The sequence below is a fragment of the Micromesistius poutassou genome (assembly GCF_964030765.1).
Source record: "Micromesistius poutassou genome assembly, chromosome: 24".
Taxonomy (NCBI): Eukaryota; Metazoa; Chordata; class Actinopteri; order Gadiformes; family Gadidae; genus Micromesistius; species Micromesistius poutassou.
In genome coordinates, this window is record NC_140294.1 from 2,221,856 (window position 1) to 2,241,734 (window position 19,879).

Here is a 19,879-nt window from a genome sequence, read left to right on the forward strand (position 1 = left end):
AAATCATCTCACAACCAACACATATACAGTACATGTATACACGTATGTACGCACACACACACACACACACACACACACACACACACACACACACACACACACACACACACACACACACACACACACACACACACACATACATGTATAAATGTATACACGTATATACGCACACAAACACAGACTCACACACAAACGAAACAAAAATACATACATGTATAAATGTATACACGTATGTACGCGCGCACGCACGCACACACACACACACACACACACACATACATACAAACGACACATATATATATACATGTATAAATGTATGCACAGACACACACAAACGACACACACAAACACACATACACACACAAACGACACACACACACACACACACACACACACACACACACACACACACACACACACACACACACACACACACACCTACAAACGTACACATTGGCACAATTACGCTTAGTCAAATCAACACTGAACAATGGTTATCTTGATTTATTGTCAGCACGAAACACAGTAAACATGAGCACAGGGCTTCGGGAAAAAAGGGAAAGAAAAAAACGGAAAAGTTTGCTGCGGAAAAGAACGAACGCAAGCGGTGACAAGCATCTCTCTCTGTCTCTCTGAAATCTCCTCGCCCCCTCTCTCTCTCTCTCCATCGCCATCTGGTGGTCAAACCTAGGTAGTACAGCGCAGTGGCCCCACTGGTGGCGGCACACAGTGTAGGTAGTGGCAGAGTGCGTAGGGGGCGTAGGGGCCTACTTTCTTCGGACTTGTCCGTTCTTGAGCCAGGCTACAAAGTCCTTGGCGGCCTGCTCCTCCAGGAAGGCGCTCACGTCGCTGGTGTATGTGCCGTCCGCGTGACGCTTCGCTGGCGGGGAACTGGCAGGGGAGATAAAAAAAATTGTAGCATTGTAATTTTATTCCTGACACCCCAAAACCAATGCAGGCGCAATATTGTATACAATATTATAATATCGTATCACTATAATATTATCAGCTATATATCTTTGATGACAAATTATGTCATCGGCTACGAGGTTCCTTGATAGATGTATCCTTTGCGTTTAGTTATTAAGTCTCTAAAACTATAGGTCATAGCTTACAAGTGAGATATTATTATTAAACTATTAAACTCATTCTGATTTAACATTTAAAACGATTCCTCTCTAGTCGTCTGTTCTGGGCTACTTGAAAAATGGCGGACTCCGTGGAAGAGGACCCGAGGGCTCATTCTTAGGCAATTCAAACACAACCATTCTTATTTTCTTGGGATTATACACTTATTAAAACATAAATAATAATATTCTGCCAAGGCCATTCCTCAGACGACATCTATACACTCCACCTTTAAGTAGCTCACACACACACACACACACACACACACACACACACACACACACACACACACACACACACACACACACACACACACACACACACACACACATACAAACCTTCCTCTCTTGTTGTTGTTCATCAACCACTTGACAAAGTCCTGTGCCTTCCTGTCCTCCAGGTATTTACTGTAGTCGCTGGAGAACGTCCCGTCCGAATGTCGCTTCTCTTTCGACTCGTCCACCTCTGTCCTCTCTGTCTCTGGGCTGTAGGGGGCGACAACGAGGCAAGAATAAAAAGTGATATCTGTATCAATTATCAGAGCACAGATTCTCCAGGGGCCACCGAAGAAAATCCTGCTTTATGCCGAATTCAAGGTCCTGAATATAGGCTCCCCTATATCTCCCCTACATATATATATTTTTTTGTCAAGTAGGCAAGGTGTTGCTTGAATTAACAATTCAAGCAACAAGGAACAAATTAGATCTGAATTCAAAGCACAGTGAATTTAAAACGTTAACTTTTGTATTTGTATATCTTTTTAAATTAATAACAGAGCCATAATTAAATTCACTCAACACTCCAGGCGTAATATGACTGAATTAGCCTTATTCATGGTCATTGAATCTTATCTATTCATATGTACAGAACGCTCCATCGGTAAGACACGGCTGCTTATCATGACCTGTATCTGACCCAACAGCAGCGTCTGTGCTTTCTTATCGTACCAAGGTCTTGTTATGTGATGTTTTGTATCAGTCGATTTTTAACGTTTTTTTTTTGCATTTTGTTGCAAACATCGAAGGTCTTGTACTTTGCGGTATGCCTATTCATGTTGTGTTTTATCGTGTATGTCTTGTCTACATGCTGCAATACAATAAGAAGATGATAAGAGGAAAAAAACAGCGTTTAAAATCTGAATCTGTTCTCAAAACAAAAGACCGATAATTCATCTTGCTGCACTCGTCAAGTCAAGTTGTTCTATTTTTCAAACTAAGTCGTACAGCACTTATAGCTCGCTGCTTTCGGTAGCTACTCTTTGATTGTTCCCAGCCTCGCTGGCTTTGGATAGCAGCGTCTGCTTAATGAATCCTACGGGTCAAAGGTCAACTGGGGGGGGGGTTCTTGTGAGGAGGTCAGAGGTCACTCTGTTACCTTGAGTGTTCCCCGTCGTCGAGCAGGGGCAGCTGACAGCTGTAGTGGACGGCCAGCAGCAGCAACAGGACGGCGGACAGAGAGCGGGTTCCTTTCACTGCCATGATCTGTCTCACGCACGCACATGCGCACACACACACGCACGCACACAGACGCACGCACGCACATGCACATACATAAAGACACACGCATATACATGAAGACACACACACACACATACATAAAGACACACACGCACACACATACACATAAGGACACACACACACACACACACGTACATAAAGGACCAAACACACACACACACACACACACATACACATAAGGACACACACACATACACATAAAGACACACACACACACACACACACACACATACATTAAATATGAGAAAATTTACACAAACACTCTTACAGGCAGACATCCACACAAGTTATCCTTTACCCTTAAAGTACATTTTTAGAGAAAACGGCATCTTAGAAAACTGAATAAAAGGCATCTTTTTCAGTCCATGTGAAAAACGTAAAAGACACCAAGCAAAACCCACCTTGGATAAAAAAAAAACAAATTCCAGACGGGAAGAAAAGAAAAAGAGAAAGACAAAAGAAAGAAAAATGGGATGGCGGGTGTCTGTGTGGGATAGTTCCAGCGAATCTGAAGGTCTAGACACGGCCAGCGGCCTTTATATACACACACCTACCCCGACCCGGTCGTTACTCGCAACCCATTAGACCCGGATCAAATCGGAGGACACTTTAACCGGATTCACGGGCCGAGGCCTGCGGCCATGCGTGTGATGGGCTGTCACTTAGGTGTCGAAATCAAACATCATCCTGTCCAATAAAAGCACCGGGGGAATAATACCGTCCAGATACGCAGCTACTGTGTCATCAAGACGCAGTACCTGCGTTGCACCGCGTATGCTAACGGCCGCATGGCGTGACCCATAATTATTTTTTTGGTGGGGGGGGGGGGGGGGGGGGGGTTGATGATAAGAGTTTGACAAACATTAATTATAATAAAGTTAGAATGTATTGTAACGTTTTGTTTGGGTTGTATTGGGGTTTATGTTTTTTTAAGGGTTGTCAATTCCAAAGAAAACTCTTTTTTTGGGGTGAACCCGTTTATCACAGCTAGCTTAACGCATTAGGCTACAATGAAAATGGAAGGCAGTCCCACGAGCATGATTCTGATTGGCTAGTTGGATCTACGTTATGTATTTTATATAAATGCAACTTATGTGGCTATGTTACTCATTTTGGATAAAGTGTCTGCTAAATAAAAAAAAGCAAAAACTAGACACACATTTAAATCAGAATCTACTTCATTCTTTAATTCCGCAATGACAAAAACACATAGCAAACCACAAGAAATATTTATATAACTGAAGTCATGTACATTAAAGGAGTTTCTGTGAGTATAATTTACCAAAATGGGTAGTGCAAAACAAGTGGATGCATAAATGTTCCACTTGAGAAAATGAATGTATTCCTTCATCCATAGGCCTACATTTGCTTGCCTACAAACTATGCAAATTACTGGATGGCAACGTAGAAACCAAAAGACGTTGACTGTTTAAAAAAATATGATCAATATCTTTGGCATATCAATCACTTTTGATCAAACTATTTAAAAACAAACCATTAACTTCATTATCATTTACACAAAGCAACTTCATAAAGCCCTTTTAAATTGTTTTTCAACCCACCTACTTTACCTACATTGGCTCTCAGTCATTTGACTGTTCTGCATGTTATGACTCAATAGCTTTTTTAAATTCAAGATTCAAGCTTCTTATGATTCGGGTTTATTGTCTTATTTGATTTCAGGTGAACTACACTGTTGTCGTTTTTTTTTGTTGCATTGATTCTTCAGGCGAAGCATCTGAGCAGGAAGTGACTCAAGTGTGTGTAGACGTGTTCATAAGCTGCGCCGCCCAGGCCGTGGTCCTTGTCGGTGTACCACTGCAGAACGCAACAGGAAATGACATAAACGTGAACATACATTATTCCTTATCTTTGTGTGTGTCTGTGTGTGTATGTGTGCATGTGTTAAATACTCACCATGGCCTCAAAGTCGACCTCTGTCTCCACCAATGCTTTAGAGATCTGTGCTGCCTGCTGGAAGTGGACATTGTCTAGAAAAACAACAACACGCAGATTTAAAGCAGCGTTCAATCGATCTCTGACCACAAGGGGGCAGTAATTCTACTCTCAACCCGTCCTGACAAGAAACAGACCTGTAAGCCTGTCTCCCAAAGAGGCGATGTGAAATGGGGCAGTGCTTCACAGTAATACATTTTCGCTGGGCTTGAGCTCTGTCTATCTATCTACTGTCTGTCTGTTTCGATTGGTTACGTGACGCCTGAGGTCGTACCGTCTGCTAGGCCGTGAACCAGGAGGTATTTCACCGAATGGAACGCTTTGGCCCTGGCAGTGACTGTTGAATTCTACAAAGGAACGCAGATAATTAGCAAATGCAACTATACAGGTACAGCATTACAATCAGCCACAAAGCTGTAGTTACCATGTAGAAATATTGGTTGTCCCGAGGTTCGTTCATGTACCGCTCCGTATAGATAGAATCTGCAACACAAAATTTAAGAAAAACATCTCTGGTACTTTCATACATGATGCGATAACTGCAATAACTTATCACACTGTCTTTGTTAGGAGTAAACTCGCCAAACTAGTTAATGGGGTGAGTGTATATTTAACAATTAATAACAATTTCAATCATTAAAATGGCTATCATTCGTTAAACTTTATTGGGATCTGTGTTGACCTCCATAATATATTAACATTATAATCCTGTCGCAGCGGGACATACCATAATACTCCCACTTGGACACTGGTGCCACGGCCATTCCACATTTAAACACTCCACTTCCTGCTCCTAACGCCATGGAGGTTACGTAGCCTCCGTAGGACTGTGGAGAAATAAAAATAAAGACATTATTATAACTTATTGTTATGTTAATTATTATTAACATTTATATTCAACGTTTTATATTTAAAATGACACCTTTGATGTGTGATCACAGTGTGGAGCGTGTTGGTATGTATGTCTTTCTGTGATTGGCTCTCTCTTTCAGCACATAGTGTGGGCTGCTTGAGTGACAGACATGAAACGTGAGGTTCAAATGGAATGACGACGTATGCAGAACATACCCAGCCCCAAATGGCAATCCGCTTCTCGTCAATGAAGCCCTTTTTCGTCATTTCTCTGAAATAAACATTACATTATAATTGACACTGATGTGTAGTTCATAAGTTATTAATAGCAATAAGACTTCTATTTATTAATTATTATTTATTATGCAAGGGATAATGTACAGCGAGATTTGGTTCGATTCTACAGTGTCCATTGCAGTGGTGTCTTATTCATAGGACTAGTTTGCTATACACAAATAACAGACTGCTGAAGGCCGTAATTGACCAATCAGAATCGAGCATTCAACAAAGCTGTGTCATACTTCACTTGGAAGTAAAACTAAAAAATAATGCTCGGAAGGGAGCCAACAAGTAGGACGATTCATAAAACATCTGTGTCATGGCGTCTCTAAAGGGAATGTGTTACTTAACAAAGGTTGTTACTAGAACTTAATTGGACCAATAACGACCCTGGACTCTTTACTGTCCACCAGTGACTCACACTTTCCTTGTGATAAAAGCACGCACAGGACATCCTCACTTGATGTGTTCACGATAACACACCCTTTTTTAAGTACCACGCTATCTGAACACGATTGCTACATGCGTACGTACGCAACCATCCAGGCACACGTGTGCGCATTTACACTCCAAATATAGATCCAAGGGCTCTATATTGGGAAATACTTTCTCAAAAAAATAGGCTGTCCAAAAAAGGAAAATGCTTTGCTGTTGCCGGGCGGGGTACAACGACAGAGTTGAACACCTCATCCTCCTTCATCCACTTACTGGACAGCGGCGATTTGATCTTCCACCTCAAAGGTTCCCAGGCGCCGGTAAATGGCGTGCATTAGCTTGTCGCCCCGGTAACCGCTTCCCCTTCCGTCGAAGCTGGCCACGATGATGTTCTCCGAGCTGGCCAGGTACGCGGACCAGCCCAGGCTGTAGCGGTAGTCAGCCTTCTGGCTGCACGGACCCGCGTATCTGGAGGGATGGGGGGGGGGTGGTGGAGGGTGGAGGGGTGGAACAGGTGTGAACTGGCTTTGAGTTTATGAATAAGGTGTTGCGTGCGATTATGAGGCACGGAAAGGTTTCGAGTGCCCTTAGGTGACCAGACTTACTTTAATCGCTTTGTGTTTTTTGCCTGAGACGCACGCATAAAATAAAAAGATTTATGGATATTGATGGATTACCCACCTGGGTTTCGTCTTAGTACCTCACAAACTCACAAAGGGGATGATTTATTTTGCACGTAGTGTTGGTTTATGATGACTGACGTTTGTGGGTTTTTCACAGGAAGGAAGATTGTTAAACTGGTTTATTTGTGTTGTAGTGGTGGGAACTTTGTTTACTTTACCCAGTGGTTCCCAAACTTTTTTTGTCCTCCCCTAACACACACACACACACACACACACACACACCCACACACACACACACACACACACCCACACACCCACACACCCACACACAGACACACATAAACGCGCACACACCGACAGATGGACGGACAGACAGACAGACAGACAGACAGACAGACAGACAGACAGACGGACACACACACACACACACACACACACACACATTCACCCGTTCCAACAGTTCTTGGTAAAAGCACACACAATTTTCTGCCCATGCTTGTTGTTACATGAGGGTGCAGGCTCACCGACCCACTCACACAACACACGGGCAAAGTTCACGCACAGCGACCATAAAGGCAGGCACTTGGGTGCACATCACAGGCGGCCGTATAAATTGTCATCAGTAGTCCATGGGTTTGTTTACAGCTCGTTCTAATAGTTGGTTTCCTCCTGTGGTCGTTCAGATCACAATCTTTGTATAAAGATATTCCTCTCACTATAATACATCCACGCTCCGTTCCAGCCCCTCCACCCTGGCCCACCCTGAAGCCTTCCCCCCCTTGGGGAACAAACACTTGTACACAGCGCGGGGCACAACATGAATAACGGTACACAAATGTATTCACTTACACGTCCACCAGTAAGGGATACTTCTTCGACTCGCTGAAGCCAGGCGGTAAAGTCATTTGATACTCGATGTCTGGAAAAAACAAAAGAGACAACGTGAAAATCACTTCACCCTCCTCAAAGGACGATACCGTTCCGGGTGGTTAAACCGTTGTCACGTCTCTCATTGCACGGCGATAACACGTCACGTATTTTGGCGCCAATTCGCCGAAGTGCTACTATTATTAACGTCTTGCTGGAAAGCGCACTCCCGCCAAATGCTCTTCGTCGGAATCGGTACGTCAAAGTCAATATCATAGTTACTATAAAATACTATATTTTGACAAATGACCACGGTAACAGTGGTTGAAGTGAAGCCAGGAGAGAGTGTTACGATTCTAGAATCATCAGTGAGGTCCTTTAAGACGTGGATCGGCGTGTGTTTTCCGTGTTGACTTCCGATAAGTCGTCCGTTTTTTTTTCCCGGGAGCTTACCTATCCCTCCGACCGTGAGGACGCCGCGCTGCACGGTGGGGGTCCGGATGTCGGCGATGACGTTGAGGAACCGAGCGTTGTCCTCCAGGACCGTGTCCTCTACAGACACCAAACACACCTCAGGGTTGTTAATGCGGGGGGGAAAAAAAGGGTTCAGGGTACATACCCCGATACTCTGCAGTCTTTTAGCACGTGGACATCCACAAAAAGCACACGGAGCAGGGATTTCACTTTGTGTTTGTACCGTGATCCAGAAATGAAACGTAGTGGGGCTAGATGTTTTTTGGCTTGCTTCCTATAGGATGCCAAATGGTGTTTAACTCCCCGGTGAAATTAAACAGATTCGGGACGCACACTTGCTTATCAAGCTCGCTTTGTGCAATTGTCAATTGAATTTGAGTTGCGTTGAGTGTAACTTGTACTGTTGTAACTGTTAACTGTAACTTGAAATGTTGTGTTGTTCTGTACCTGTTTTGTTGACGTTGTTCCTGAGGGAGTAACGTGGACTGCCCGGACCTGAGACAACACAGGAAAACAAAGTCACCCATGACTCAAGCAAGCAATATGGCAAAGCACGCAAAGTGGGAATACGAAATAAACAAATAAACAAACAAAGAGGGAATTAAGCAAAGACAGAAAAACAAATAGAAACAGAAAAACAATGAAATAATGGGTGGGACTATTTTACAATATTCTTTTGTCATATTTGTTTTTCATTTTCTTTAACCCATCCCAACTGCATTCACTAAATCAAATGCTCTGACATAATTAAAAAAGAAGATCTGGTATCTGTGGCTGTCACAGGCCTGTCCAATCACCTCATTCAGCAGGAACGAAGTGATTGGACAGCCTACACTTCAAGTCTACCCGTCTACCCGGCTACACGCCGCTCACGACCAGTGTGCGAGTGTCCGTCGGAGCACGGCAGACCTTTAGCTAAAGCTAGCGAGCTAGTCGCGTGCTTTGAGGCAGTAGCTTCGCAGGAGTTTTTCGGTCGTATACGTCCGGCTCCAAGCTAAATCAAGCAAGCTTCAGGGCTTTCTCCAAATGCCCTGAAGCTTGCCAACGAAGACTCCAGAGAACAGTTACAGATCCAGTGTGTGTGGACGCACCCTGGCAGGACACCCGGTAGAAGGAGGCGTGGTGGCTGAAGTAGGCCGCGTTGTATTGGCAGTCTTTATGAAGTGTGCACGTCAGACACTCTGGCGTTCCCCCGGGGCTCAACCTGCACACACACACACACACACACACACGAATGATTTACATGTGAGCGATAAATAGTAGTTACAACTAAATTTATATATATATATATTTAAAATGCAGTCGTATTTAGTAATGCATCAATACTAATTGTATACACACGTATACACACACACACACACACGCGCGCACACACACACACACACACACGCGCACGCACGCACGCACACACACACACACACACACACACACACACACACACACACACACACACACACACACACAACAACTTACTTGTAAACATTGCGGCCTCCCGCCCTAGCACCGTCTTCATTACTTGAATAATACCTGGGGACAGAAAAAGATCACAGTTAAGTAGTATTAGTGATAGTGATATCATAACATATAGTATGAACATGTCATTATAAGAATAAGAACAACAGTTCTGTGCTCCTTTAATGTGTCTCTATTTTACACTGCTCTTGATCGTCACATTGCTTCACTTCTTAAATCAAGATTTCATAATAAAAAAGGTTTTATAATTTGTATAAAACAAATAAATAGAGTAGCAAACAGTGTCTTGAGTTTTGGCTAAATGTTCAGCTACATCATTTTCAGACAACAGTCACTGTCTGAGTATTCCACATGGTTGGGACAAAAATTAAACACTGAATTAAATAGAAAGTTAATAGCTGCAGTATAAAAGCTATATAGTGCAGATGTAATGTGTGTGTCGGAATCCACTTTAAACTTTAAATCGTGATCTTGTTTTGGCAGCCAGGCAACCATCTTGTGAACTTTTCCCGCCACTTAGGCTCATGGACGACCAATCAAAACTTACACGGTGTCATCAGCCGTCACTTTTTGGATGGCGACCACCTCCCACGTCCCGGTTGTGATGGGCTTGGCAACTCCCTGTCGGACACAAGGACAAAGTGTCACCTTAAACGCAGTTCTTCGGGACTGTAGCATTCCTCCCACCACCTTTAGACCCTGTTAATGTGATCATTATCTCCCGATTATCTAAGTCTGTAGGCTTTGATGTCTCAGTGTTTCCCTCACCATATAGTTAATATGTAATAAATAGGTACAATATGTAATAAATGTACTGTAATACATCATAAAATTAGCATTCAGCATGATGACGATCAATGGTTCATCAGAGATGAAGGAAACATGCTCAATTTAAATACTGGCTACTCAAAATACAAAAATGCTGCAGCCAGAGTGTGTTCTCCTTTGAAATGTTTTTGTTTGGGCCTGTGTCTAATGATTCACTATTGACCGTAAACCCGCACCCCCCCCCCCCCCCCCCCCCCCCCCGTCAACAATCCCGTCCGCCCGCAAACCCGTTCCACCCCCCACGTCAACAATCCCGTCTGCCAGGGTAAGGGCAGCGTCCCCGTTTTAGTTTTCTATGACAAAAACACTACATGTTTGGAGGTTTTTACACCGCTGAACCCAAAATGTCCCCGGATTTTGTCTCAGAAATGGTCACCTTAACTTAGACTCACATGTTGATTCTACTTTTCCCCAAACACACTGAACAATGAATGTGTCATACTTGATGAACAGCCCATGCCCACTGTGTTGACCTTGTGTTTAGCCCAGTCTCTAAGAATACCCCGTGAGTAAACGTGGTAAAAAGCAGAACCGCCACTCACCCCGACCACATGATGGATGTGTTTATATCCGTGGCTGTTGCTCATCACCAGGTAATATGAATCGCTGTCCCCCGCAAACACAGGTTCGTCTGGGGAAAACTATAAGAGGGCCGCCGTGGTTGAGAACATTGCTTTTAATGGCCTTCTTTCCGGCACGTTAACATGTTAGCACGCTAGCGTTATCACTGTGTGTGCGTTGCATGCTAACCGTCTCACTAACATTTGTAGTATGCTAGCATTATCTTTAGCGTCATTATTGTTATCAACGCGTACTACGCTAACATGCTAGCATGCAAGCGCCATCACAGTGTTTATGACATGCTAACTGACATGCTGACGTGCTAGTTCTACTAGAGTGTGTGCCATAAACTAACATGCACTAACAGACACAAAGACGCTTCTATTATCGGTGTAAATTATAAAGCCACATACCCTTCCAATCCAGCCATTGAGTTGGTTCAATGCCAGGCTCTGGAAACAATGGGAAATGATACACTTAATAAGGAAGGCTCAGTTAGAGATATACAGTATATAACAAAGACTTATCAATATGTAGAAGGATCAGTAGATGGATGGATTGATAGAACAGACAGACAGACAGATAAACAGATAGAGAGAGTGAAATATAGATGGATAGATGCAAAGATAGATATATAGAGTGATAGATGCCCTCATAACTTCCAGACTTGACTACTGCAACAGCATCCTCTGTGGTTCACCTTACAAAATCCTCAATAAACTTCAGCTAGAGATAGAGTGATAGAGTGAGTGATGGATAGATACTCAGATAGATAGAGTTATAGAGTGATAGACATATAGCTGGACAGAGTCATTGATAGCTGGATAGATAAAGTTGTAGATAGGTTGGGTCACCTCCCCAGCTTTCCAGGAATTCCCGTCAAAGTCGTAGATCTGCAGGAGGAGGTCTTCCTGCTTCCTCTTCAGCCACTGGACGGCCAGGCGTTCGTCCGTTACCCAGGTGACCGTCGCCAGGTAGTGCTCGCTTTAGAACAGGGATTAAAGGAATATTAACGCAACCGAAACAGACGATCTTCTATCGTGTATACGTGACACACTTCTGGGTAAAAGTATTTAAACTATCTGATTTGTTTTTCAATCTGTGGGCCGTTAGTAGACCAAGCGGCCACAATAAAAATAAAAATGGGAGATTTGATCGTCAATATTCACGAAGACTGGAAAAGGAACATTGCATGAAGGACAATACAGCTGTAGAAATGTTCATTCTTTTTGACAGGGTCATTTAAAATGCGGCACAAAATGTTCTGTTGGGTTCTGTGGCGAAGGTACACCCATAAGTGAGTCCCAAAAGGCCTGCTCTGCTATGCAGGATTGCGCGGTACTGTACTGCGTTGTACGTTACCCTGTGGTAAAGGAGGCCGGCATGACAACCGGCATGACCGCTGTAACGTTGGCGGCGTTGACAACAAACAGCTTGACCACAGGGTTGGGGGTTCCAGGCTGCCGGCCAAACAACAAGCAGAGAAACAAGATGGAGATTCGAGCTGAATATCCGAGATGGTGTATGTCTACCCAAAAGATCTGTCAAACCGTTGGTCATTTTCCAGACAAACAATGGGATTAGGGAGCATGCAGGTAGGGTTAAAGGTGACATAATATACCACCAGGTGTGAGTGTGATGAGCTGTTACAAGCCGTTTTGAAAATCTGCCTCTTCTGACGTCACAAGTGGGCGTGTCCACCTAGATGTGTGACGGATAGACGAGCAACGTTTGCTACGGTCCACTGGGTAGGCTGGTAGACTGATCTATCCGGCACACATCTAGGTGGACACGCCCACTTGTGATGTCAGAAGAGGCCGATTTTCAAAACGGCCTGTAGCGGCTAATCCCACTCACACCCGGTGGTATAATATGTCACCTTTAAACATCTTTACGATGCCTACAGGTGCAGTGCAGCACAGGGTCAACACACTAGCAACGGTTAAATATACTTTACACTGCTGGATAAACATGCACGAAAAATCGATCCGTTCCAGTCGGAAAAAAAACTAATCACATTCAGACCGAACAAAGCCAAAAATGCATTGTACTTTTTTTCTTTATTAAGCGCACAGCACATGGAGCGCGAAGTTTGGTTCGTATTTCTAGCGTGACTCGAAACAAGAAACCGAAAATTATCCTTTTATGTGCCGACGTGAATGGAGCGTTGCCATACTTTTCCCGCTCCTAGGCTCGAGACTGTTTTTCGGAAGTGACGATTACGAAAGATTTTGCGGGACTGACCTTGGGGTAGGGGATGACGACCGTGGTGGGGTACTGCTCGTCTCCGTACCACGAGTACTCGATGTTGTGGACGCCCTTGTCGTTGAACTCGGCGTAGGCCACGTGCTTTCCGCCCGGCGACCACCAGAGCGCTTGATTGGACGAGAGCATCTCCTCTGACAGAGGGAAAGAAAGAGGGGCGGGCGTTGACGAATAAACTCCTGATTTGGGTCTTTTGCCTTCAACATCAGCACATCGTTACAGTTTAGAGTTTTGTTTTAAAGGTGACATATTATACCACCGGGTGTGAGTGTGATGAGCCGTTACAAGCCGTTTTCAAAATCGGCCTCTTCTGACATCACAAGTGGGCGTGTCCACCTAGATGTGTGACGGATAGATGAGCAACGTTTGCTACGGTCCACTGGGTAGGCTGGTAGACCGATCTATCCAGCACACATCTAGGTGGACACGCCCACTTGTGATGTCAGAAGAGGCCGATTTTCAAAGCGGCTTGTAACGGCTAATCCCACTCACACCCGGTGGTATAATATGTCACCTTTAATATTGTGTCATAGTCTCCTCAAAATCCACCAATTAATCAAACCACCACACAAAGAAGGTATTAACACCAAGGCTAACAGACACAAATTGAGCAAAATATGATTAAAAAAAAATAAGTGACATAGATTGTCTTGGAGAAGTTGCTTAAATCTCTGTGAGAAAGTGAAACCTTTCTCACTTCCAGCGACAGGACGGTTTGATTGCTAGGTTTGAAATGGTCCCCCCTGACACATGGTATGGCCTAATGGGCCTTGATTGGTCCACCTGTGACTAGTTAGGTGGCCTACTTAAGGGGTGTCACATTGTTTGTTGGGAGGGTTAAGGAAGAGGTGGCTTGACGCAAGGCCGCTACTTACACCCTCTTGTTGGGCTAAATTATGCTGTAGTTCAGCTAGAAAATTGCCAACAGCTTTTCTTTTATTCTTTTCAAATGTTAATTTGTATTTTTGGAACCATTGGTTTATTTTATGTTTATTTATTGTTCGGTTTGTTTTGTGGAAAGTGAATAAAACTTCTCTTTTTGGAATTGCCCTCGTCTCACGCTTGAATCCAGTTGACCACACCCTGAAGTGGAGTGAGCCGCAATCTCATTTTATTTTTCAGTTGACGTTGCAACTGGCCTGGCATGGCCATTTCCTGTTGCATCATTTCAAACCAAAAATGTCAACTCGGCGGCACTGAAACACACCCTCACCACTCACCCTCGTACACCCAGTCTGGGATGCCGTTCAGGATGACGTTGTGTTCTCCGTTGTGCGTGACCCTCCCCGCTGGGCTGGTGGCGTTGGTCGCCACGTACACGTCGTTCTCCCAGACGTAGGCCTGCCGAGGGATATATCGGATACGTTAACGTGTCAATCATATCTCATTATTCACATTACTCCCCTACATCCGATCTAGGGACAATTCCGAGAAAAGAAAACGGTTGGAGTGTCTAAGATTTTTGTCGTGCGTAAACCTCTGTTTTGACTCACCAGTCCGTTTCCTTCGGGGGCCCATGCTAACAACTGGACGTTGTCTCTGACTCCAGAGTCTACCAATTGCCTGTATCCATGGAAACAAGGTTAAAGGTTAAAGGTTAAAGGGGACCTTCAGAGATTTGGAGTGACCCGATCGATTTGTTTCTACTCAATATTTTGGATCCTATTTGTATGGAAGAGGATTATGGCCACACATGTGTTTTTTTTAAGTTTAAAGTCAGAATTCTGATTTTAAACCCCTTTTAAAATCCTCTTCCGTATCTTTCGTAGGACAGCGTGTGGTTCAGTGCGAAGTCAGAATTCCGACTTTAAAGTCAGAAGTCACAATAATCACATCCTCTTCCGACTATATGCAATTTAGTAATTGACCTGACTTTTTCTCAAATACAAAAAGTGTTGATAAGCCACAGATTATTTCAGCTCTACCCTGCATTGTCATCACACGTGGGCGTGTCCACCCAGAAGTAGCCCAGGATTACACTCCCTGCATGAGGACGTCCACGGGTACGCTGGGACCAGCAAATTGCGCTGTCTGTCAAATGGATTGACGACGGGGTTGTATAGCCATTATCCTTCACACGACGTTCCAAAGAGGAAGTCAGGTCGTAGCGTCTATCAGGGGTCAGGGTTCATGGCTCTAGCGATAAATACTGCCGTCGACTCATTGGGGGGGGGGGGGGGTTTTCAAGGTGTAGAGCGAGAGGATGCCTACCGGTTGACGACGTCATAAATGGTGTAGGAGGCGTTGTACGAATGTCTCCATTGCTGATTGGGAACAGAGGAGAGAGGACTGATCATGCAACTGATAAAAGTGACGACAACAGTGGTCGCTGTTTTCATAAGAAAATTAATGAATATTTGTCTTTATTTTATTTTTTACCGACTTTTCAGACTCCCCAGGGGAAATGAGCGCGTACCTTTGAGTAGTTACTCGCGAACGCCACGTACTTGTGGTCGGCCGACAGCTGGTACTCATAGGCTTCGAGATCGACCTGCCAGATTAAAAGGTTAAAAGGTCAAGGAACCCAGGTTTTCTTTTTGTTTTATGCCAACCAATCCGACTTCAACAGGATTACTGAGGGTGTCTATTAGACTGTAGCCATTGGGCGATTCCTTGTAGAGACTGCGGTTACAGAAATGTATAGAGAGAGTACGGGTAATCATGTGACCCCTCTGTGTGATGACATAACTGGAACGCAAAGACTGCAACAAATGAGATCAAAACTGTGATTCACGTCCCACACTTGGATGCGGTACCAACAGTAACTGGCGTGTCATTTTATCGTTAAAGTTGTTTGTTGTTAAAGTTACGTCAATTTGGCTGAGATAACATTTTTACAAAATTTTCTCCCGTATTGCCATTGATTTACGAGAATGGTACGAATGGTTTGTGCAAAGTTTTCGCATTCCAGCTGGCATCTTTGAAGTCACCCGACGCAGGAACTCGAATCCACCGAAAATGACACAATCCCCTCAACGCTACAAGACTCACAAATAGAGATCTGTTCAAGAACTCTGCAAACTGTCCGGATTGGGCGTTGTGTAGGTACACCGAGCCGTTGGTCTTGTGCAGGTACTCGTTGTCTGGGGGAACACACACAGAACACCGTGACGACACAAATGTCATGGCGGCGTCATGACGACGGACAGTGGCGGACTTAGCCCTTTGGGGGCTCCAGGCAAAGGTGACCAGAATTGTTGATGGGGGGGGGGGGGGGTGATCAGAGCGGGGGGGGTTGGGGTACCGAAGTTGCATGATTGCTTCGCACGTTAGCAGGGAGACCGTCAATGCGTGAGTAATTGGACATCCCGGCGCTGCTATTATGACAGGATTTTTATAAAAACAATATAGATATGGGGAAGAAATATAAAGACCTCTATGGGGCCTTCCATGGGGCCTGGGGCTCCAGGCAAGTGCCTGGTTTGCCTAACAGTACGGTCCGCCCCTGACGATGGAAGACTTTAGAATAGTCCAATAGTTTGTGGTTCGATATTGACCCTAGGTCGGGGTTTGTGGACTTGAGAGAGAATTTCACATCATCATTCGTCATGGTCTCTCCTTCATTGTAATAAACACGGGTGAACACACACACACACACACACACACACACACACAGTTTCCTGTTTCCTTATAAGGGGTCTTTCACCTGAGATCCACCTCAGGTTGTAGGAGCGTGGGTTGAATGTGTCGTTGAAGACATCTTCCAGGCTGAACGGCCTTTTGCTTTTGCTGTCACTGTCATCTGGAGGGACAGACGTGAGCCAGGGTGAGATCCAACCATATCTGTACGTGTGCACACACACACACACACACTCACTCACTCACTCACTCACTCACTCACTCACTCGCGCACACACACACACACACACACACAGAAACACACACGCACACATGCACACACTCACACACACATGCACTCACTCACACACACACACACAGAAACACATGCGATCACACACACACACACACACTCACTCACTCACTCACTCACTCACTCACTCACTCGCACGCACATGCACACACACACACACACACACACACACACACACACACACACACACACACACACACACACACAGAAACATACACGCACACATGCACTCACTCACACACACACACACACACACACACACAGAAACACATGCGATCACACACACACACACACACACACACACACACACACACACACACAGAAACACATGCGATCACACACACACACACACACACACACACACACACACACACACACACATTGAGTGAGTACTGTAATAGGTGTGATGAGTGTTTTTTGGGTACGGCTCTAATGGTAGACACAGTTTGTCTGATGGTGATGGATGGGTCGGCCTATGAGGACATAGCACTACAACATTTTTGGTAATGATCATTATCCAACGAGAAGTATTACAAACTGACACTTTAATCACTTTCGGTCGTTATTGCTGGATTGGTCCAAAAAACGAATAAAGAAATTAAGAAATTGCTACCTGGCCGCACTCGCATTAGGTATGATAGGCCTTACTGTCATAACTACTACATCACGGTATAAGTTGACCTACTGCATAACCAGAATCATACCGACATCAGTGACTCAACTCAAGCACTCACTGTAAACTGAAAAAAAAATGCTTGAAATAAAATGATTAATAATATTAAATTACTTTTGCAGACCATCTGACAGTGATAAAGGAATGGTTGCCTGGAAATCTTGAAATCTTGTTGTAAATCTTGAAATCTTGAAAATCGTGTGTGTGTGTGTGTGTGTGTGTGTGCGTGCGTGTGCGTGTGTGTGTGCGCATGCGTGTGTGCAAGCATGTGTGTGCGCCAGTGCGTGCGCGCGCGCGCTAGAGTTGCACTTCGTTGAACCGTGGGCAATATACATGCAGTAGCGGTCTATGCAGTATGGAGCGCGTTAGTTTCCGAAACATTAACTTTGCACCGCTCGCTCAAACCCGTCTAACCCCGCGGGAGTCACATGGGTGGCGGTGTTCGGCGGCCGCGTGACTCACCGTTCAAATAGATGGCGGTGGGCACTGCGATCAGGATGACCACCAAGGCTAACCCGAGCACACCGAGCAGCACCCTGGCGACGGAAACCTGCGAGGAGATGACACAATAAAAGTCCCCAAATGAAAAAGGCTGTTCCGACCGGGGCTCACATGTTGACATTCTCAGTGAACTGTTAAGAAACCCCGGGCGTTACTCACCATTTTTGGGCGCTGGCGTGAAGAGTAGTCTATAGTCGTTCAACCTCAGGAGTGCATTGGAAGGTGACAGTGGCAGCAGATGCGATGAGGTGAAAGTCGAATAAAGTTATGGGACACTGAAGAGGCGGTTAAACATTATCCACGCGTCCGACTCCAATGAGGTCCCATAAAAGAGGGGAGCGGAGTAAAGTTGGTGCAAGCCAAAGCGATGTGTAGCTGTACTTGCATATAGAGGAAGTTGCCTGGCCGTCACACATCTATAAATTCCTCAGAATTCTGGAGTAGCCCTAATGGGGAGGGTAGTTTATACGTAAGACTTTTGTTTTTTGAAAATGTAGGCTACAGAGCTACGTTTTTTTGTACCAATTGCTATGAAACTGGATACTTACTGTTACTGCTATTACAATTTCTAAAAATGATAACCACTAATTCAGGACTATGATTGTGTATTTTTTTTCTCCAGAATTTCAAATATAGAGAGTTATTGACTTAAGGAGCCTACTCGGGGTGTGTTTATGTTCTTGCTGTAGAAATGTAGGCCTGCACACATTTTTGCAGGAAATAAGTTTGCAAAAATCGTAACACACACACACACACACACACACACACACACACACACACACACACACACACACACACACACACACACACATATACACATACATACACGCACGCACGCATGCCCACACACACACACACACACACACACACGCACGCACGCACGCACACACACACACAGGCACACACAATAACACATACAATACCTTGCAAATGTGAATAATTAAATTCAAACTTTACTTGAAATGTTGTACTATTCAGTGCCAAAGGCCTGCATTTGTATTCTTACAGTTGGCCTATAGGCAGGGTATTGTGCAACAAAAATAGCCGACATATAGACATGAATGGATGAAGATTCCTCGATGGCCACGAATTCCATAGACACCATGAAGTCTATACATAGAGCTCATCTGTGGCTGAGTTTGATCAGGCCAATAAAAAGTATTGGAAGCCAGACCCTCTCTCTCTCTCTCTCTCTCTCTCTCTCTGTCACTCTCCCTCTCTATCTCTCTCTGTGTCTGTCTGGGTACATACTATAAATTGTCGATCGTCCGAAGTGAACGCTAAAAGCCCTTTAAAAGCTTAACAAACAGGTGCATCTTCCTTTATGGGAAATAGGTATCATCTCTCGCACCTGTTCCACCCGCTGGGCAAACAAACAGGGTTTCTCTGGACTCAACTAATGCAGCGCGGCTTGTTTGAAGAGCCAGATTCACAGGGTAGCTTCATTTTAGTGTGTGACACTAACCCCCCCCGATTAAAATCACTGAGATGGGACGGATTGGCCACTTTGTGTGCACATCTTGTGTCTTGTGTGTGTGTGTGTGTGTGTGTACGTGTACATGTATGTGTGTGTGTG

At 44.6% G+C, this 19,879-nt stretch overlaps 1 protein-coding gene across 1 annotated transcript; it reads right to left on the minus strand.

Annotated features, from left to right (window-relative positions):
• Positions 1-3,811: 3,811 nt before the first annotated feature.
• On the minus strand, positions 3,812-18,611 carry LOC311369657 (dipeptidyl peptidase 4-like). Its single transcript, XM_084487873.1, has 26 exons — positions 18,463-18,611; positions 18,265-18,352; positions 16,905-17,000; positions 16,250-16,341; positions 15,675-15,749; positions 15,470-15,522; positions 14,752-14,821; positions 14,479-14,599; positions 13,238-13,392; positions 12,356-12,453; positions 11,848-11,977; positions 11,407-11,445; positions 10,975-11,073; positions 10,152-10,225; positions 9,605-9,658; positions 9,223-9,335; positions 8,579-8,626; positions 8,111-8,209; positions 7,640-7,709; positions 6,441-6,635; positions 5,670-5,724; positions 5,329-5,428; positions 5,026-5,084; positions 4,876-4,948; positions 4,563-4,636; positions 3,812-4,463 (listed from the first exon to the last, which is right to left on the minus strand). Exons 1-26 carry the CDS (start codon positions 18,463-18,465, stop codon positions 4,371-4,373), a joined length of 2,226 nt encoding a protein of 741 aa, XP_084343999.1. The 5' UTR covers positions 18,466-18,611; the 3' UTR covers positions 3,812-4,370.
• Between the last annotated feature and the right edge of the window lie 1,268 nt (positions 18,612-19,879).

Excerpts from the sequence above, each read along its gene's own strand:
- LOC311369657 (XM_084487873.1), bottom strand. Across the intron at positions 15,750-16,249 it reads TCTTGAACAGATCTCTATTT|GTCGATCTCGAAGCCTATGA; the intron begins GTGAGTCTTGTA and ends TTAATCTGGCAG. Across the intron at positions 4,464-4,562 it reads AGGTCGACTTTGAGGCCATG|TGGTACACCGACAAGGACCA; the intron begins GTGAGTATTTAA and ends TGCGTTCTGCAG.